The sequence below is a fragment of the Lampetra planeri genome, chromosome 6, assembly GCF_965212315.1.
Source record: "Lampetra planeri chromosome 6, kcLamPlan1.2.h2, whole genome shotgun sequence".
Taxonomy (NCBI): domain Eukaryota; kingdom Metazoa; phylum Chordata; class Hyperoartia; order Petromyzontiformes; family Petromyzontidae; genus Lampetra; species Lampetra planeri.
Genome location: NC_136112.1, coordinates 15,809,229 through 15,831,517, shown reverse-complemented (window position 1 = coordinate 15,831,517; position 22,289 = coordinate 15,809,229). Strand labels below are relative to the sequence as shown.

General features: G+C 49.7%; 1 protein-coding gene across 1 annotated transcript in view; it reads right to left on the bottom strand.

The window, feature by feature from the left end:
• LOC144719610 (voltage-dependent N-type calcium channel subunit alpha-1B-like) overlaps positions 1–22,289 on the bottom strand; it is a 156,980-nt gene that overhangs the window by 76,412 nt on the left and 58,279 nt on the right. Inside the window, exons 21-26 of the mRNA XM_078595691.1 lie at positions 14,065–14,176; positions 10,809–10,869; positions 7,530–7,726; positions 5,925–6,022; positions 3,886–4,110; positions 872–1,038 (exon numbers count right to left, since the gene is read on the bottom strand). Coding sequence (XP_078451817.1) covers positions 872–1,038; positions 3,886–4,110; positions 5,925–6,022; positions 7,530–7,726; positions 10,809–10,869; positions 14,065–14,176 — 860 coding nt within the window. The remainder of the gene's footprint in view (positions 1–871; positions 1,039–3,885; positions 4,111–5,924; positions 6,023–7,529; positions 7,727–10,808; positions 10,870–14,064; positions 14,177–22,289) is intronic.

Below are 22,289 nucleotides of genomic sequence, written 5' to 3'. Positions count from 1 at the left end.
CAATTTATATACCATGACGCCTTTCTAATTGAGTTGACCACTGCGTGCCGGCATCATGGTCAAGTTTGATCAAATTAAATGTCCACAGATTATTCAAGTACGATTGCGCGTAGAAATGATCGCCACCGCCCGCGACTGTCAGGTGGTTTGAGATGCTGAGGCATTTCAGCAATGCTGTATTATTACCATTATGAGTGTTTCCCAAGAAAAGCCTCACGAAGTCTCAAGACTTTTTCAGGAGGAGGGTCCTGTGAAGTTTTCACAGTATGGGGGGGGGGTGGTGACGTTGCTACGTCTAATCTCCATCAGTAATAGGCAGGATTATTTTTTTGCATTGCCAGGCCAAAACCAGTTAAACTGTACGTTATTTTAGCAAATGGAGGAAACTGACGAACCTGGAGAAAATCTTATCCATAACAGAAGTAGTTTTTTTGGGTTAGATCACCTAAACGTGTCCTTAAACCCACCATCACCTGACAAGGCCAATTAGTGAGGTTTGTCACGTCAACAAGAAACATGCCATTTAGGTACTAGTTCAGCACACCGATTGTGTGTTGGAGAATAAACCCACAACATTGACAAAGAAAACCTCCGTTATGGATAACATTGGTCGCAAGAGCCTACCCGTTAAACTAGAGAAAACCTGCGTAGAACAAGTGGAATAACACACAAACCCAAAGCAGAAAAGTGCCCAAGTCAGAAATCGAACCGAGGCATTCCTTGCTGCGGAAATATGACAATCATTCGACGCTCACAGCACGAGGCTCTCGGATGGAGATGCGAGTTCACGTTCACACACAGAGGGGAGACCTCCCCCCTGCCGTAGCCCCCCCCGTCCCTCACTCCTTGCGTGTGTATGCGAGGGCCTCACTGGGGATGCTGTTCTCCTGTGGCTGGCCGCTGGGCGTGCCTCCGAGCGTGTGCGGCTGTGCCGTCGTCTCGGTGACGGCTCGTCGGTTGTTGAGCTGGTTGTCGGCGTCTTCCGCCTGCTCGGGGATGGGGGCTTCCAAGGAGCTCTCCGGCGTCACGGGCTGGTGCCTGCAGCCGTTGAACGTGCGCGGGTATCAAAAACAAAACAGGAGCACGTTTTTCACGATGGTTATTTATTTTCCCGCGATTCGAAAACCCCGGTCGGAAAATCTTGCGGCGGGGCGGCGGCGGTGGTGGTGGTGGTGGGTGGTGTTGGGTGGTGGTTTGTCGAAATCAGAATTCTCATGATGTCGAAGCGGTCGGAAGACAAACATTTATACGAGCGGCTGAACAAGAAGCTACACAGTCTGTTGCCGTATAGCAGCACCCAGCCTGATGAAGATTGGCTGGCTCCGTGCTCCAAAGGCAGATTTGACTCCTCGTGTGTCGAATTGGTTGGACGGTTCCGCGATTCAATGGACCCAAATCAACGGTCAAAGTCTCAGTAGACTGAATAAACTCACAAATTGTGTCAAACTTGGCGACAGGGTCCATTAAACATTGATAGACAGATTTGCCGATTCAAATTTAAATTTTAGATTGTTTTATGATGACCGGTGTGTTATGCTGCACCGGTGTACTGCCAATACGTCCATTTGGGAAAAATCAATTGTCACATGAGAGTTAAACCTCGATCTATTGTCACAACTCGAATATATGTGGGGGTTTGTCGGTCACAAAACACACGTGAAACTCTCTCCCCTACCCGCCCGGGTGTCGAGGTCACCATCTCTTGGCATGCCAAGTGTGGCAGGACGCAGCAAGTGGCTTATAGTGAAACATTGGATTTCGCATTTAGCCCCACCAGATTTGGCCAATTAAAAAAAGTTAAATACGACTAAATTTGTAAACAATAACGTACGTACTAACATGTACTTTATACAATCTGTTATGCTGAATCTATTATATTGTTCCCATCCCCAACCCACCACTACCGCCTGCTGCTACTGCGTACCTACACTACCCCCCTAGCTCAACCCGCACCACTACCCCGTACGTGTGAATGTTGAGTGTCTCACGGACGTACACTAGATTCTCACTAACACTCACAGCCCTGTATATTGCGGCGGTGCACCATCTGCTGTTGATGTTCAGGTCTTATGTAAGGTTCAGCTCCAAAAGTTATCGGTTAAAATTGGAAAAATAGTAACTATCCAATTTTACCATTATTATGAATTGATTGCCTATGGGGGTGTTCACTAAGTAGTGGAGTGCATTAAGCCGATTACTGCTTTTCAAAGTCATTAATCAGCCCCCGCTTTTCTCCACAAGTAGACTCGCTAATGTCTGCCTGGTAGGTAAATGCTTCTCTGACTCAGATTCTTGGGTTACCCTCTGCGTTCCTTGGGTTTCTGGCTCAGTTTATTGCCTTTTCCCCACCCGACGTTTTTTTTAGTAGGTGTCTCGCTGAATCGAACCCTTTGGGGTTGACGTGAATGCTCCTAGCAACTCATGCTGTCTCGCTCACGTTCAACTCGCATTAGCCAAAAGCAAGCCAAAGCCCGTGTCTGAAGGGGTGGTGTCTGAAGAGAAGGGGCGAAGGGCTTAATCGGAGGGGGTGTGACCTCAAAATAAAAAGGTGGGGCATAAAGAGAAAGGGGAGGGGCATAAAGAGGACGGGGTGGGGGTTTTTTTTACTTAAAACTTTCGTGACTGCAGGAATTCATATTCTTGGTTCTTTCGGTAAAGTCACATAGATAGAGAATACATATTTAAAATAAAAACCAAAAACCCACGACGTACATGAAATTCGTGATCTGATCCCATCTGTGAAGGACAAGATTCCTGACATGCAATACCCCGGCGTCTACAAACTAAGCTGTATCTGCGGCAACAGTTACACTGGGGAAACCAAGCGACATGTCTCGGACCGTGTTCATGAATATAAGGCAGATTTGAAACACGGTAGGACAGTATGGTCACGAATACTTACTGCTGTAAAGTCTGCCTCTATAAGCCATGTATGTGGAATCTCCAATTCCACGCGATGGAGCCAGACAACCGTACGGTTCAAACAACACAAAAATGTGTCCACGTTGTTTGAAAAGTATGGCTTTCCAGCCTGCAACTATTCTGTTATGATGGGTTGTTCTCCTTGTTTACAGATTTCCATCGGATGCAATGCCACACATATTGACATTTTTTTCATTTGCACTCCACACCACACACACATGATGTCTAACCCACCTGGCTCTGCACACGCCAGATGAATAGGTCGTGCTGGGGATTTAGGGATTGACCCAAAAACTCCCGATGGCCATCGAATGGATTTCCAAACTCAACACACATTTTAAATCAAATTGCTCTTCAAATGCCTTAGAAATGAAACTCAAAAAACGGCGAGGTTAAAATCTCAGATGGAGGTCAACTGGCTGTGGGGGAAGTGGGCAATGAAACCCTTGCATATTTTACACTAGAGTTGTTTTAATTATAACCAAAACAATGTCGTTGATGCACAGCGGGCAACAAAATAATTAAGGGTTGACAGTGAGAGTCCTGCGTGTGCAAAACGCTTGGCAAGAACTGCTCTCGAACACACGCATGTGTGTGTATATGTGCAAACACAAGTAGTTTCCACCAGCACACGGTTCAGCGCACAAAGACAAAAATCCCCCGTGTAGCCTTAACAGATTGTTGGGGCAAGTGCTGTTACCAAGCACCTATGAAGGCCGGAACGGTACACGAGGGGGTGGGTGGCCAGCACCACGCCCGACCACCTTTGTCTCCCGAGTGGGCGATGTTTACACACAGCACCAGGCACTCATTTGAGGCTGAGTCGACCAAGAGGAGGCCCAGGACTGGTTCAAATAATCGTGTTTGTGGAACTTGAGTGGGAATTGAGCTCGGGTGGCCGGGCTCATATCGCAGCCCGCTCACCACACTGCACTGCTGCTCCCGACTCACACACACACACACCTTCTCTTGCAGGTGGAATGTTTCTTCTTGTGATGTCTCGGCTGTTCTCCGGCCCCCTGCGGCCCCTCCGAGCCACCTGGCGCCCCGTGCCCACCGGCCCCATCCGGCCTCCCCGACTCCCCCGGCCTCGCCGGCCCATCCAGCACCCCCCCCTCGGGGAGCGGGGACAGCGGGGGTTGCCGTGGCAACTGCAATCCGTTGACATCATCGTCAGCCGGGCTGTACCTGTGGGCGCAGCGAGCGATTCGAGGTGCCGTTGCAAGCGATCGTCGTCACGGCGCGCGTCTGGGTAGGCACAGGTGATCCCAGCCTCTCCCGCCCAGCGCCACCGAGCATGACCCAGAAATAGAATATTTATTCATACTGGAGGATTCCGATGAGCTATAAAGCAATTTTTCGCAGATGTCCAGTAGGGACACAGGGTCAGAACGTTACAGCAACAAACAATCCAAAAACACGACAGTGCAAAGTATGAAGGTAAACAAATCACTTTTAAAATATACCGATAAAACGAAACAATGTTTTGTTAATCTGACCAGGCAGAGCACACGGAGCTATTAGCTTCTTTTCCAGAAGCAGCCTGCCCACAAATAATAGCTCAACGAAGTGGCTTATCACGTGGAAATGTACAACAGCCCAATACTCTTAAACGCGTGATGTTGATTCTAAACAGTGGAGGAAAAAATCGGAGAACCCGGAGAAAAAAATCCACACGACCACGGGGAGAGAGACACGGCAAACTCCAAATTTTCAGCAGGCGTCAGGGTCGGGATGGAACCCTTGACCTCCTGCATACCAGGCGATGTGGTTAACATTACGCCACCGTTGGCGCTCCTCAAATTCAGCATCCGCGCCGACCGCCCCGACACGTCCCCTTTGCCCTACGCCGCAGTAGCTCCGCAGACCCTGCAGTGCCGTAGGCAGGGTTTGCCCTGGAATGACCCACATCGGAGGGAGAATGCTCTTGGAGATGTTTAATTAATCATGCGAGATGGTTTTCTTGGGAACTCTTACTTGAAATATTTACAGGCCGTGTCAGGGCATTTAGCGACTCAGCCGTCAGGGCAAACGGGAAACCTTTTTGCGGCTTGCACAGAAATCCTCGACGCACGTTTAACACACAGCAACGCAAAGTGTCTCACAACGAGCACACATTGGGTACTTTTAAAAGTAATCATTCGTTTTCAATAGAGAAAGTCGAGAATTTTTCTTTCATGAAGCCTCAAACTCAAACTGGTCAGCTCAAGGCAGGAGCTGAAGTGTGCTTAGGTTGTGTCTCAGTTTCAGCACAGAAATTTAACAATTTTTTTTTATTTTACCAGGTAAGGCCCACTGAAAAATGTCGCTCTTTTTCAGAAGTGACCTTGCCCACACATGATAGCCCAACAACACAGTGGCTTATCACGTGGACATTTACCGCTGCCAAATACTCTAAATGTGCAGGGATAAACTGGAGAACCCGGAGGAAAAATCCACACGACCACAGGGAGAACATGCAAACTCCAAATATAAAGGCATCAGGGTCGGGATTGAACCCATGACCTCCTGCAAATCAGGCGAGGTAGTTAACATCTCACCACATCTCGCCAGCCTTGTGTTCCTACCAAAGGATAAATTAATGCTGAATTAAACCATCAGCCCAAGTCTGTTTAATCTACACATCAAAACGATAATGGATTGCTATTAATCAGATGTTTTCAACTACAACATTAAAAAGTCATGTTTTGGTAATGTGTTCATATGTTAAACATTTACATTTGAAAAAAAAACTGCTCACAATTAATATTCATGATTTCATTCCTATGCATTAATGTTAAAACATTTCCAAAATATTATAGATGTGTGTGTATTTATTTGAAGACGTTAAACTACATGACATTTAATATTCTGAACTATTTTCAATCGTTTGGTCTATCAACGAATGAAAAAGTATATTAAAAATGATTAAAACCAGTATATGCCGACACAGACAGCAACACCATACTGGCAATGTGACATACAACCTGAATGATACGTAGCGTGGTGCACGGATAATTTACCTGCGAATGTGATGGTGGTGATTATGGTGATGGTGATGATGGTGATGTCGGTGATTGGAGTGGCGTTTCCTTCCCCGCCCTGTCTCCGTCTCTCTTTCCTAGGGGGCAGATGAATCACACAGATCATAACAGATCACCACACCACTTTCCTGCAGCCAATCCTCAACGATATCATCATCATCATCACAACAGCAAGCCAGACCGCGAGAGTGCACTCACTGCTACATAGTGCACGTGCGCCAGTGTGTCCATGCTAACGTGACCGGTTTAGTTGCCCTGTTGACACACAAAAGTGGCTCCAGGTCAGGTCAGCAGGGGGACTCCAAGCCATTCGGGGGCGATGAATGCCGTGCAGATTCCAACGGAGTGATTTGCGGGTAAGCTTTCAAATTGCTATCAAATTTTGACAATGACGCTACCTCTCGCGAATTTTATCGCGGGATATTCAACGGCCGCAGTGAAGCAGATGGCAACGTACGGTTTTTTATCACGGTTAATACACCGGCGGAAAAATAACCAGGACGGCCGCTGAATTTGAACTGGGAACCTCTGTGAAGGGCGTGGCGAACTCACGACCGCTGGGCATCGTCGCCACCCCTGACTCTCCCCGACTGCGCGTCTGGCTATTTCCTGCTGCGTACTCTCAACTGGGATCACACGCAGGAGCGACACCCCCCCCCCCCCTCCTGCGGTGAAAACGTGGCAGAACCCTCCTGAAAAGGGTCTTGAGTCTCAGTGAGGCTTTCCTCGGTGAACGAGCGTAACTTAACATATTGTCTCACAGTTACTCGTGAGCGAGTGTGCACGCAACAACTCTGGAATTAGACTCCACAATAAAACCACTGACTTGGAGGCATGAAGATGATGATTGTAGTGACAATGATGATGCCACTTATATATTGGGGAAAAGCTTAGCATGTCAGAAGGGCTATTTCAGGAGGGTCCTATCGGACCCAGGCGAGGGAGATGTTATCTCTCTCACAGGAGGTTGTGGGTTCGATCCCGACCCTGACGCCTGCTGTATATTAGGAGTTTGCGTGTCTCTCTCCCCGTGGTCGCGTGCGTTTTTTATTCGGGTCCTCCTGTTTTTTCCTCCACATTTAGAATGAACAACACACGTTCAGAGTATTTGGCCGCGATAAATGTCCACGTGATAAGCCACTTCATTGACCTATTACCATTTGTGGCCAAGTCGCTTCTGAAAAAGAGCTATTTCGCTCGGTGGGCCTGACCTAGTAAAATAAAAAATAGTTCAGTTTAGTTTAAGACGTGATTGCCAAATCAATGAGGGTTTAGATGTGGCAGAACAATGGAGCATTCAGAGAAACCCCCCGCACGCGAGGGGGAAACACTCGCACGCGTGGGGTGGCCAAACCCTGGCTCGCCATCTCCCAGCGAGCCAGGGTATGGGCACCTTCTCGACACCCAGAGCAAGGGAGTTTTCTCAACATTCACGCGGTGATCCACCAACCCTCGGTGCATCCAGTGCACTACATCGCAGGCGGGCACTACCGCGGCCGGCGTGCCACCACCGCGGCCCACGCGCCACCGCAGCCTGTGTGTCACCGCGGCAGCGAGAGCGCCGCTCGGTGACCGTGCGGGCACCTGGCCGGGCTCCACCGTGGTGCCATGGCGCCGTGCTCTCTCGGGGTCCGAGTCCTGGCTGGTCGCCGCGGCTTTGCTGTGGCCGCGCCCCCTGCGATGGTTGAGCCCGGCGCCGTCGGTGCCCCCCTCGACATTTGCGGCAGCGCCGGTAGCGGCGACACCCGGGCACCGGGAGCCGCCCTGCTTCCGCTGTGGAGCTACGGAGAGCGAAAGTGCCCGCACGCAATGAGTACACAGTCAGGAGTACACGCACGGTGAGTACACAGTCAGGAGTACACGCACGGTGAGTACACAGTCAGGAGTACACGCACGCAATGAGTACACAGTCAGGAGTACACGCACGGTGAGTACACAGTCAGGAGTACACGCACGCAATGAGTACACAGTCAGGAGTACACGCACGGTGAGTACACACTCAGGAGTACACGCACGCAATGAGTACACAGTCAGGAGTACACGCACGGTGAGTACACAGTCAGGAGTACACGCACGGTGAGTACACAGTCAGGAGTACACGCACGCAATGAGTACACAGTCAGGAGTACACGCACGGTGAGTACACAGTCAGGAGTACACGCACGCAATGAGTACAGTCAGGAGTACACGCACGGTGAGTACACACTCAGGAGTACACGCACGCAATGAGTACACAGTCAGGAGTACACGCACGGTGAGTACACAGTCAGGAGTACACGCACGGTGAGTACACAGTCAGGAGTACACGCACGCAATGAGTACACAGTCAGGAGTACACGCACGGTGAGTACACACTCAGGAGTACACGCACGCAATGAGTACACAGTCAGGAGTACACGCACGGTGAGTACACAGTCAGGAGTACACGCACAGTGAGTACACACTCAGGAGGACACGCACGGTGAGTACACACTCAGGAGTACACGCATGGTGAGTACACACTTAGTACACGCACGCAATGAGTACAGTCAGGGGTACACGCAAGGTGGGTACACAGTCAGGGGTACACGCACGGTGAGTACACACTTAGTACACGCAAGGTGAGTACACAGTCAGGAATACACGCACGGTGAGTACACACTTAGTACACGCACGGTGAGTACACACTTAGTACACGCAAGGTGAGTACACACTCAGGGGTACACGCACGGTGAGTACACACTTAGTACACGCACGGTGAGTACACAGTCAGGAGTACACGCACGGCAAGTACACACTCAGGAGTACACGCACGGTGAGTACACACTCAGGAGTACACGCACGGTGAGTACACACTCAGGAGTACACGCACGCAATGAGAACACAGTCAGGGGTACACGCATGGTGAGTACACACTCAGGAGTACACACTCAAGAGTACACGCACGGTGAGTACACACTCAGGAATACATGCACGGTGAGTACACACTCAGGAGTACACGCATGGTGAGTACACACTTAGGAGTACACGCATGGTGAGTACACACTCAGGAGTACACGCACGGTGAGTACACACTCAGGAGTACACACACGGTGAGTACACACTCAGGAATACATGCACGGTGAGTACACACTCAGGAATACACGCATGGTGAGTACACACTTAGGAGTACACGCATGGTGAGTACACACTCAGGAATACATGCACGGTGAGTCTTAGGAGTACACGCATGGTGAGTACACACTCAGGAATACACGCACGGTGAGTACACAGTCAGGAGTACACGCATGGTGAGTACACAGTCAGGAATACATGCACGGTGAGTACACACTTAGGAGTACACGCATGGTGAGTACACACTTAGGAGTACACGCACGGTGAGTACACAGTCAGGAGTACACGCATGGTGAGTACACAGTCAGGAATACATGCACGGTGAGTACACACTTAGGAGTACACGCATGGTGAGTACACACTTAGGAGTACACGCACGGTGAGTACACACTCAGGAGTACACGCACGGTGAGTACACACTCAGGAGTACACACACGGTGAGTACACACTCAGGAATACATGCACGGTGAGTACACACTCAGGAATACACGCATGGTGAGTACACACTTAGGAGTACACGCATGGTGAGTACACACTCAGGAATACATGCACGGTGAGTACACACTTAGGAGTACACGCATGGTGAGTACACACTCAGGAATACACGCACGGTGAGTACACAGTCAGGAGTACACGCATGGTGAGTACACAGTCAGGAATACATGCACGGTGAGTACACACTTAGGAGTACACGCATGGTGAGTACACACTTAGGAGTACACGCACGGTGAGTACACAGTCAGGAGTACACGCATGGTGAGTACACAGTCAGGAATACATGCACGGTGAGTACACACTTAGGAGTACACGCATGGTGAGTACACACTTAGGAGTACACGCACGGTGAGTACACACTCAGGAGTACACGCACGGTGAGTACACACTTAGGAGTACACGCATGGTGAGTACACACTCAGGAGTACACGCACGGTGAGTACACAGTCAGGAGTACACGCATGGTGAGTACACACTCAGGAATACATGCACGGTGAGTCCACACTTAGGAGTACACGCATGGTGAGTACACACTTAGGAGTACACGCATGGTGAGTACACACTTAGGAGTACACGCATGGTGAGTACACACTTAGGAGTACACGCATGGTGAGTACACACTCAGGAGTACACGCACGGTGAGTACACACTTAGGAGTACACGCATGGTGAGTACACACTCAGGAGTACATGCACGGTGAGTACACACTCAGGAATACATGCACGGTGAGTACACACTTAGGAGTACACGCATGGTGAATACACACTCAGGAATACATGCACGGTGAGTACACACTCAGGAGTACATGCACGGTGAGTACACACTCAGGAGTACATGCACGGTGAGTACACACGCGCATGCGCAATGAACGCACAGCAGCAACGTCGGCTGCTGTTCGCCGCCAAGTGCCGGTGACATCACCACGGCGCTTGTGCCAGGATAGGTGCACTGAGGCCACGTGAAGTGTGGAAGGCTCGCTGGCAGGAGGTCACGGTGTAATTCCGTACAGTTTGCTTGCGATAGCAGTTGCATTTTAAAATGAAAAGACAGTTAAACAGTGAATGTTCACTGTGCGAGTGGTCTGAATGTGATGAGTAAGAAACGCGAGCATTGCAGAGTTAGAATGACTGACTGTGCATGCAGTCGAGTGACCAGTCAGCGAACACACGCGGGCCACGTGTCGTGCACCAGCAGCGCTTCATTTACTCCGAGGATTGAGGGGGGGGGGTCAGGGCTCCAGGCTGGGAGGTGGAAGTGCACACGCGAGATTCTCACCGCTCGATTCCTCCGAAACGTCACTTGGCTTCCAGCCCTCTCTCCCGTCTGGGTACGCACACTGTCAACAAACATCAACAGTTTACTCCATGGGATTTAAAAAAATAATTTTATATATTGTACGGATTACACATAGACCTCCGATTATAGCACGGTTGGCTAACTACGGTGCGAAAAAAGTTCAAAATACCTACATTGAATAACAAAAGCGCCACGTCGGAAACCAGACCGACGCTGTTCAAATGCGTTCAGAGTCGTGTCAGAAAGATGCGTCATAAATCGATCCATGGCGCCGCTTGTATAATCATCGTAAATGTGCATCGTCGTAAACTGGAGACCACCTGTACTTTAAAAAAAATACTTTTATGTATAATATTACAATGTTTCAACTGCATATAATCCCTTGAGATGGAACATCTCATTTGCAAGGGTGTGCAGGGTGTCAATTACACGCGCAGGAAACACGTAGTGACACGTATACAAACACTTAGAATCTATAACCCAGACAGTTTGCATGTATATAATATATGAATGTTACAAAACCATCCAGAGAAAACTGATGCTTTTAGTTCCAAATCACATTTTTCGTGGAATTCATCATAAATTAAGTACACCGATGTCACGGCATCCAAAAAAAAAGTAATAATGTATAATGGCCGGTACATTTAAAGTCACGTTCCCAATGAGTGTTTAAAATAATATGTATTAACCCTTTCCTGCTACGGGACTTCTGCAAATCTGCAGGGTGGGTGTTCCGTTCACCGCTGAATCTCGGAACACGCAAGCGGTTAGCGTTCATTTTATTTCCAGAGGTGTAGCAGCGCCGTTGTTTTTAAAGACATTGTGCTCACACTCGATGATAGCTGGCGCCAAACTGTGCCACGCGAACTCCCGCATGGCCTTGTGGGAGCCTCGGTACCGATGAAGTAATTTGATTTCAGTGTTTCAGAAGAAATAAAACAAACTGATGACGTACCCATACGTCATCGAAACGTGTAAAGGGTTAACAAGACTCAAAGACATTCAGTTGATGGCAAGGTGGCGCAGTGGTAACACTTGTGCCTCACACGATTCCCAACTCGTGCGCCTTTCTGCGAAGACATTGTACGCCTCGAGTTCCCTGCTTGTAAAAGACAGCAGCCGCAGGCGGCTCGAATAGATTGTCTCTTCACAGCAGCAGCAGCAGCAGCAACTCTGATGCCATCGCACCCCGAGATGCGTGACGTGTTTGAAGACAGATACAAAGGATTCAATCTTTGAAGTAGAAAGGAATCAATACACTTTTCATTTTTAGCCGGCACGGCTTGCACGCGGTGTGTTTACGCGTCACACTCAGTGTGGGCAGAAGTCACGCACGGTCGCGCTTACTCATCATTCCACAAGCAACCCACGTGCCACTGATACATTGTACATGAACACCATTGATGTATTTATTTGTTTGCCCAATGGGGTTGGCTGTTGGCGTGATATTGGTGGAAATTCGCACGTACTCCACAAGTTATAGATTTAAAATGTGCCCATGTCATTTACATGTTTTCTGTGAATTTGTGTGCACGTGTGTGTGTGTGTGTGTTGATACAGTAGGGAGCAAAGCTGGGTGCATCTCATTCAGTCAACCAATGGCACCTGGGTCAGTCCCGTGACCTCCTGTCAGCGAGCCTTCGACAATTCAAGTGCACCTGGCCTGGCACAAGTGCCGTGGTGACGTCACCGCCACTTTGTGGCAGAGGCTGTTGTGTGTGTGTGTGGGAAGCGGTAGTGCAGCGGTTAGCATGCTGCACTACGAACGAGGTGACCCGAGTTAAATTCCAACTCACGGCCAACATCAGTGACAAATATCTGAACCAGTGCTGGGCCTCTTCTAGGTTAACTCGGCCTCAAATGAGTGCCTGGTGCAGTGTGTAAACATCGCCACTGGGGAGACAAAGGTGGCCGGGCGTGGTGCTGGCCACCCACCCCCTCGTGTGCCGTGCCGGCGATCACAGATGCTCACTAACAGCACTTGCCCCAATTTTCTGTTAAGACTATACTGGGGGATCTTTGTGTCTGTGTATACGTGTAGGTCTCTATGTGTGTACACGTGCCATTTCGTGTTTGCTCTTCACGTGTCACCTGACACCTCGGACTCCCTTGCAAACAAGATGTTCCACCTCAATGGAAGATAGATAATGAATAATGGTTATATAATTATTATAATTATTATATTCTTATAAATGTTGACTTAAAACTTTCGTGACTGCAATAATTCATAATCTTTGGTTATTTCGGTAAAGTCACGTAGATAGAAAAATAATAATAAAAAATAAAGTGTATAAAAAAATTAAATAAAACTAATAAAAAACTAAAACACTAATGTAGACTGTAGCCTGGTTTTAAATCGGAGTGAGTGTACTGGCAATCTATGTAGACTGTAACCTGGTTATTAAGTTTGGTGAGTGTACTGGCAGTATATAATGTAGACTGTAGCCTGGTTATTAAGTTTGGTGAGTGTACTGGCCAGAGGTGTGGACTCGAGTCATGTGACTTGGACTCGAGTCAGACTCGAGTCATGAATTTGATGACTTGCGACTCGACTTGGACTTGCATAACAATGACTTTGTCCCACCTATGAGATGTGGACTCGAGTCATGTGACTTGGACTCGAGTCAGACTCGAGTCATGAATTTGATGACTTGCGACTCGACTTGGACTTGCATAACAATGACTTTGTCCCACCTCTGGTACTGGCAGTCTATAATGTAGGCTGTAGCAATGGTTATTAAGGTGGGTGAGTGTACTGGCAGTCTATAATGTAGACTGTAGCCTGGTTATTAAGTTTAGTGAGTGTACTGGCAGTCTATAATGTAGACTGTAGCCTGGTTATTAAGTTTAGTGAGTGTACTGGCAGTCTATAATGTAGACTGTAGCCTGGTTATTAAGCTGGTGAGTGTACTGGCAGTCTGTAATGTAGACTTATTATTGGTTCTTTCAGTACTATTTGGAGTTTGCATGTCTCTCCTCTCCCTGTGGCCGCGTGGACTTTCCTCAGGTTTTCCCCTCCACATTTAGAAACGTGCGTTTAGAGTATTTAGCTCCGATACATTTCTATAGGCTGGTATAAATGTCCACATGACAAGCCACTTCGTTGGGCTATCATTTGTGATGTCCAGGTCACTTCTTAAAAATAGCTACAACAACAGAGCTCAAGTGGGCCTTACCCACTGGTACAAATTTGTTCAAACATTTGCTCGGAAAATAAACACCAATGGGCTGTAACCTGGGCAGGAGGGCGCGGGGAGACGCTGAGCGGGCGGTCCAGGTGGCTGTGCGAGTCCGGCCCGATGTGGAGCGAGTAGGCCATCCGCCGCTGGGCCGCGGGGTCCAGCTCGCTGCAGCACCACGGCACACAAGAGAGCGCTCGGTCCCAATGGCAGGGGCCTCCACGAGGGGGACAGTGGTGGTGCTCGTCAATCGGGGGGGGGGGGGGGGGCCCACAGTAGACATTATTTTGGAGGTTGGGGTGGGGTCATTTGAATGTTTCAAACTGCGAGTGAGATGACACAAAGTGTGTAGAGAGGCACGTAGGATGATGATACGACTGAGAGTAGGCGAGTAGAGGTGATGCAGATAAGGGATTGGAAACGGAAGGCGTGGAGATGTGAGAGATACAGACGAGACATAAATGCATGACAGAAGCGATGCAGAGGGCATGAACACGTGGGAATCTGAGATAGATGTATCATGGCGATGGAGTGATAACAAAATGGTGATATAACATGAATATAGACTTCTTCTTGGTTCTTTCGGTAAAGTCACGTAGAAGGGAAGTAATAAAATAATAAAAATAAAACATAATAAAATAATTCTCACGACGTTTCGGCCACAACGCAAGCAGCCGTCCTCAGGTGAAGAAAACAAAATGAATATAGACATACTGTACAGCCACACATGTTTCCCCAACATATCAAGGGCTTCGGAGCTGCGTGGAGCCCTAAGTTATTGCTTAAAAATCTTAACTTGTCATGCGTACGGTCTATTTTAAAGTGAGAGAACAATTCAGATGTGCAAGGAACAAGACCAGTGGGAAGGCAGCAGCCAGGCGGTGGGTCGGCGCTACCAACAATTGCCAAAGTTCTGCGGTCCCCCATTTATTAAGATGTTTTCAGCCAATGAATGAGTGTTTGTGCATGTGGGAGGAAACCGGAGCACTCGAGAGAAACCCGCGCATGTGAGAGGGGTAAAAACACTATCCCTGTATAGATGGAAACAGATGGAGATGAGTCCACTTGCTGTACCACCATCTCCTGGCAAACTAGGGTACCTCCTCGACACCCGCGGGGAGTGGGTTTCACAACACTTGTGCGGCGATCCACCAATCCCCTCTGACTCCACAGCGTTGGACTCGAGGCCACGTGCGTAGCCACCGCCACTTATGCTTAGCGCTACCACTGCTACGTACGTACGTACATTGAGTTTCTTTGTCTTTGTGTATGTATGGAGGTACATTTAACTTTTCCAGTTTACGACGATGCACATTTACGATGATTATACAAGCGCCGCCATGGATCGATTTATGACGCATCTTTCCGACACGACTCCGAACGCATTTGAACAGCGTCGGTCTGGTTTCCGACGTGGCAGTTTTGTTATTCAATGTAGGTATTTAGAACTTATTTCACACCACCGTATGTAGCCAACCGCGCTAATCGAAGGTGCGGGGGAAGGACAGCAAACTAAGCACAAAAATACATTCTAAAGAAATTAGTTTTCAATCCAGATGATTTAAAAGTGCATAGCTCAAGTGGCTTCCTAATGTAGTGACAGAGAAAGGTCACTACTGTGTCGGCCCGTACGAAGGCTGGGGGCCCCAAGGGGGTGCCTGGGGGGTCACGTGGTGGAGGGATCCGGACCCTCCCAGAGGTGGGGGAAGTGAGGCGTGTCCGGGGAAGGGAGGCGTGGCCTGAAGAGAGCCAGCCACGCCGGGGCGGAGCCAGCCACGCCAAACCAAATATAAGCGTGGTGTGAACGCAGAGCGAGGCGGCTGTTGTACTGTACTCCAAGGTGAAGACATCTTCGGTCGTCAAGTCCCGAGTCGTCGTCCTGGGCCAGGCAGGCCGTTGCCTGCCTGGTCCAGTCTGTGTCGTGTTCCAGAGTGTTAGTGAGTTGAGGAAGGTGGTCACCACCTCATGTAGAGTGTTATATTATTTACCGTTTAATAAATAGTGTTGCCTCCAAGTTGCGTGTGTGTGCACCTAATTCGGTCTTACTACATTTGGTGTAGAAGTGGTCATCGAACTTTCGCTGATTAATTTGAAGAAGCTGTACCCTTCGCTGCCATGGTGTAAAAGCTGGCAGCGAAGTGCAAGACCCAACCGGAGGTGCGGATGGAGGGTGTGGGTTGCACCTGGCCTTTCCCTGCGACGACCACGGAGTCTGGGGCCCCGGTGATGTGCCCCGGGGGATGGGCGACTGCAGCCTGCATGGGAGGAGGCTGCGAGCCCGGGCTGATCGCCATCGACGGCGAGTTGGAGCGACGTCGCTCGTCAACTCGACCAGCTGCTGGTGGCAAGGGAGTGGCCGGGTGTTGGTGAGTGGCGAAATTGCAAGATGACGCAGCTGTGGCGTTCGCGCCGTTTCGGCGGTGCCGGCGTTCCTGCATTTCACTGCGGCGGCGTTCCCGCCATTTGCACCATGCCGGGGGTTTCCCGCCACTTCAACGTGCCGGCGTTTCCCGCCACTTCAACGTGTGGGCGTTCCCGCACTTCCCACAGCGGCGTTCCCGCCATTTTCACCGCGGCAGTGTTTTCGCGATGGCGGCGTTCCCGCCTTTTGCGCCTTGTGTGCTGCGCCGGCCTGGCGCCGCGCCGCTGCAGCCCTGTGATTACGGGCCTCCCTCCCCACATTGAAGTAAGAAGAGCGGGGGAGGGCATCGGTGGTGAGAGCGAGAGGGGCCCGTGATTGAAGAGAGGGTTTCGACGTTGGAGACACTGCTGGGAGGGACTTTTTCAGTTTGACTCTCCGGTTTTGTGTTCCTCGCGGACGGTTAAATACGGCGTCGAGATCGGTATCTTCTGGGTGTAGTTAATGATTAATTCGTTGTTGGTGTCCCGAGCTCCGTTGATATGCTGTAGGTTGCCGTGTTAACGACTCGTGTTGTTACATCGTTTTGTTGCAAAATCGCCATTGTTATTGTGTATACTGTATGGAGTTTCGCTCGTGATTGTCACGTGTAACTGTAAGAAACTTTGATCGTCATTGTTGCCAAGGTACAGACCGTATGGAGCTTTGCTTGGAATTGTTAACAGTGTAGGGACTGTTGGGTACTTGCTTGTGATTATTTACTATGTACGGATTGTCTGGAGTATTGATTGTGTGTGTTGCCATGTGGGGACTGGATGGAGCATTGCGCCAAATGATTCACTGTACGAATTTCATATACTGCATATACTGTATTAATCAATTTGGCGATTCTTGGGGTTTGTGTATAGTTTTTTTGCTCTCAAAATTCGAATGCCCTGAGTCCCATGGTTAATGTTGAAGGGGATTTAGAAATGACAGGTTCGGTTTGTTTCAAACTCGCTGGTTGGTTCCTGTCCGTTGTTGCACAGATGATGTCTTTTGTGCGGGAATGCTCCTTGTGTTCTGTATGGATCGGGGGTGCGTTTCCGTTAATTGCCGTCAAATTGCGTTTCTCTCTCCACTCGGTTGGTACAGCTGCATGCTGCAATGCGAGTCTCGGAGATGATGTGTACGGATACGGGATGTGAGGTGTATTGTTGTGACCATTGAATATTCGGGATCGTCACAAATTGTGCGTACCTGTTCGGCATTGGATCAGTTCTGTGGGGGATCATAATTCAAATTGTATGTGTTGTGATGGTGTTAAATTGCGATGGTGACATGCTGCCAGGGATTTGGAATTGTGCTGCTGGTTGTCACCTATCTTGGGGCGCAGGTCCTGACCAGGATGGCCCAGTGAGTGTTGCGTGTCTAACATGAACGTTGTGGTCCCGTCATGCAATGGCTGACGGCTTGACCTGACAGCCCGGAGATTGAAACACTCCGTGGCTTGTCTAGCCTAGTGGGCTGTGCGCTCACATGGCTCAGAGAGTGTGGTCCCGTCATGCTGTCTTGACAGCTTGACCTGACAGCCCGGAGATCGAGACACTCCGTGGCTTGTCTAGCCTAGTGGGCTGTGCGCTCACATGGCTCAGAGAGTGTGGTCCCGTCATGCTGTCTGACAGCTTGACCTGACAGCCCGGAGATCGAGACACTCCGTGGCTTGTCTAGCCTAGTGGGCTGTGCGCTCACATGGCTCGGGGAGTGTGGTCCCATCATGCTGTGTCTGATGGCTTGACCTGACGGCCCGGAGAGTGAGACACTCGGAGGTGCGTTGAAACAGTGGGCTGGAGATTCGTAAAGTTCAGGTGGAGTTGTCCTGTTACGTTGGGACTGTATCCCTCAGTTGTTAGGGTGCATGTTGTGCAATGAGTGAACGATGGGTCGTCTCAGCTCGGTCGGTACAGTTATATGCTGCGATGCGAGTCTTCGAGAGAGACTGGCTCGTCTCAGCTCGGTCGGTACAGCTATATGCTGCGATGCGAGTCTTGGAGAGAGACTGGGTCGTCTCAGCTCGGTCGGTACAGCTATATGCTGCGATGCGAGTCTTGGAGAGAGACTGGGTCGTCTCAGCTCGGTCGGTACAGCTATATGCTGCGATGCGAGTCTTGGAGAGAGACTGGGTGAAATTCCCCCCCCGATATGGCCGACGCGTGCTACTGGTTGTGACGCCACGTCGGAAAGGCGGTGGGGTGGTAACATGGAAATTCCCCCCCCGATATGGCCGACGCGTGCTACTAGTTGTGACGCCACGTCGGAAAGGCGGGGGGGTGCTAATGGGTGACTGTCATTGCATGCGTGATTCTAACGGGTGGGGGGGCTGTGCTGGAGCGTAAGTGGGTTAGCCAGTTTTCATGTATAATTGTTGTTAATTCCCCGTTTTCTATGCGGTTCCCTTTTACCCTCGTCGATTCTGTATATATTACGTGATTGTATTTCTTATCGGTCGCCGGTCATTTATTGATGTTGTTGGTTCGGAGGCACACCTTTTCGATGTTTCACAGTTGTGTTACAGCCGGGGACGGCTGTGTGTTTATACAGGGGGGGGTGATGTAGTGACAGAGAAAGGTCACTACTGTGTCGGCCCGTACGAAGGCTGGGGGCCCCAAGGGGGTGCCTGGGGGGTCACGTGGTGGAGGGATCCGGACCCTCCCAGAGGTGGGGGAAGTGAGGCGTGTCCGGGGAAGGGAGGCGTGGCCTGAAGAGAGCCAGCCACGCCGGGGCGGAGCCAGCCACGCCAAACCAAATATAAGCGTGGTGTGAACGCAGAGCGAGGCGGCTGTTGTACTGTACTCCAAGGTGAAGACATCTTCGGTCGTCAAGTCCCGAGTCGTCGTCCTGGGCCAGGCAGGCCGTTGCCTGCCTGGTCCAGTCTGTGTCATGTTCCAGAGTGTTAGTGAGTTGAGGAAGGTGGTCACCACCTCATGTAGAGTGTTATATTATTTACCGTTTAATAAATAGTGTTGCCTCCAAGTTGCGTGTGTGTGCACCTAATTCGGTCTTACTACACTAATATCGGAAGAGCGTTTCAGACGGCCACAAAAGCGCATCTGTAAGCGCTCGATGCGGTGACCGTCTTTGTTCGACGGCCAGCCAAAAAGCCACTACTGCGAGGATGACCGGAGTTCGCGTGATGGTGGTTTATGCCCCTTGATGAGAGGAGCATGAACCACAAGACACCGACGGAACGCAACAACGGAGTAACATTTTAATTGCGGCCATACGACCGGCTCGGCGTGTTGCATTGTGTCGTTGGTGGCAGCCTGACATTGGTGGCAGCAATGCGTGTGTTTGAGCGTCACGTCAAAAGGGCTCCAGTTCGATATCCAACGGTCCGGGATGATACGGGCGGAGTCGCGGTACTGACGGCAGGAGGACGGCGTTGCTCTAGAGTTTCTTTATCGCCGTCATAGTCATCATGATCCATAGGCCGTAAGTCCGTAGGTGTCCACTGCACATTTCGTCATTTGTTTTCACTTTCCTCTGTCTGTGAGTGCCAATGTGCTCAAGTAGTGGCCACATCTTTCTGGCACCAATCTCTTGTGATGTCGTCAGAAAGCTATTTCTCCGTTAGGTCTTCCTCTCTTTCCTGTTTCTTCCATGTTTCCATACAACAACAACACACTTTTAATGTTTCCTTCATCAAAAGAGTGTCATTGTTACGGACCATCCTGAGTGCAAACATCCTTGACTACACAAGTGAGTAAGGTGCCGAGTAAGGAAATAGACAGCCAGGGGAGGTGGTTAAGTGCTTGGAGTGGTAACGCTCGTTGTATAGAGAAGAATCTCGATTATCTGCGCTGTCAGGGAGGACGGCCACGGATAATTAAAAATCGTGGATGACCCAAAAATATCAATTTCCCATGGATCTCTATGCCAAAAATCACTAATACATTATGTTTAGCTGAAGAAAATGCAGTTTGTTAATCATTGCTATTCTTTCGATTGATAACGAATACTAAAGATCAACTGATCTATGCGCGTGCTCAGTGATAACACTTTCCAGTTCCAGCGCAGAAAATTCCGCCCACTAAATGCATAGCAGCAGAACCACGCCAATCAACATCAACCAAACTCCGCCCACTGTTGTAACGTTATTGAACTACTGTGCTGTAGTGGCGATCACGTGGATTTGGGATTGACCGGAGCAACATATTTGTTCAGTTTCAGCACGTGACTTGTAATAACCATTTCCAAGAATAACAAAGGAAAAATCCACGCTTTGTTAATTTACGTCAAAATCTCCGGTACCCTGTTAATCCGCAAATCGGATAAACCGCACGCGGATAATCGATAGTCTACTGTATTGGGGCATGGGCAGTGGTGGAACTGGGTCGGAAGGCCCCGGAAGGCCCCGGAACGCCGTTGTGGGGAGTGAAGATTTGAACCCCAAATGCGTTCCAGTAGGAATAAAGGACTCATCATGTATTGTGTGTATTGTGGCGTGTGTATTACTCTATGGCCTGTGTGTGTGCGTGCGTATACTTTAAACATTTATGAAAATTTGTAATTTAATATTTTTTCACAATTTCTAATTATTGTAAAAATTCTTATTCAAATCATTTATTTTGGTCCTCCCTAAATTTCGGCAAACTTAACACATTCCTGCGGAGGGAGCTGGTAGGAACGTTGGGTTGCTCGGTCAATGGCCAGGGTCAACGGCGGCGTGGTGTATTCCGCAAATATGGCCGACTGTGAGGGCGGGCACAAGCCGGCGTGAGTAGGTTAAACGTTGAGTTTTATAAGGGCACCACGGGGTGACCAGCCCCTCCCCACCCAGCCCCACCCCTCCCAACCCCCACCCAGCCTCACCCTCCCCACCCAGCCTCTCCCCATCCAGCCTCACCCTCCCCACCCAGCCCCTCCCCACCCTCCCCTCCCCTCCCCACCCAGCCCCTCCCTCCCCACCCAGCCCCTCCCTGCACCATGGACACAATAATCCCCTGTGGGCTGGTGTAACCAGGAGGTTCCTACCAGTATAATGTTTCCATACGCGAGTGTGAACTCTCCTGTGTTCTGACTCAACTTCCCTGGGCATGCCTCTGTATCAGCCAGCCAATAGAAGACCCAGACATTGGTTTCATCACTACAGAGTATAGATGCAGTTGTCCCTCGGTTAACAGTGACATCGGTTTTCCGGTTAACGTTTCACCTCCCATAGGACCCCCCCCTTATGGTTTCGAGTAATGTTAAAATTTAGATTAACGGTACGTTTACATTATGGTGCCAATTTCGGCCCATCCCAGCGCTCTTAAGTGGGGCTGGCCCGTGCCGTCAGCCAATCAGCGACCCCCATTTATAAGCGTTTAGACCTCAACTTGCTTTGTTTACATCGCATTTTCTGTTTTGCATCGTTGACAAACAGCTCTCTTGCAGACTCAGTGATTTTTACTTATTTTTAAAGTTACGTGAATTCGAGTAACAGCTATTTCGGTGGATAGTAGTTTTAATGGAACAAATACAAAAACGTTAACCGAGCACTACTATATACTCAATATCTACTCTTTTTTGGTGTTAATTATTAAAAGGCCACGACAAAGGAATGACCTCTAAATGAGCGCTGCGTGGTGCTCATGGTCGGTGACGCGGCCAGAGCAGTCGCCCGCTCATCCCTCGTCGCAGAGGTTCATGGCTCGAATCCAGCGGCTGCCCTGGTTAATACCACGGCGTCAAATAACCATGAAAACACCGCGCTGCCTCTGCTTCACAGTGGACGTCAGAGATCGCGCGATGCCATTCGCAAGAGTCTGGCATCCAAATTAGAAAATGACACCGCAAATTTTACCCCAACCGGAATGTTGATCGCAACCCATCAACTTTCTGTGAAGGCTTGGCATGGACCCCTCCTGAAAATTAATTATGGCACTCAGCGAGGCCTTCCTG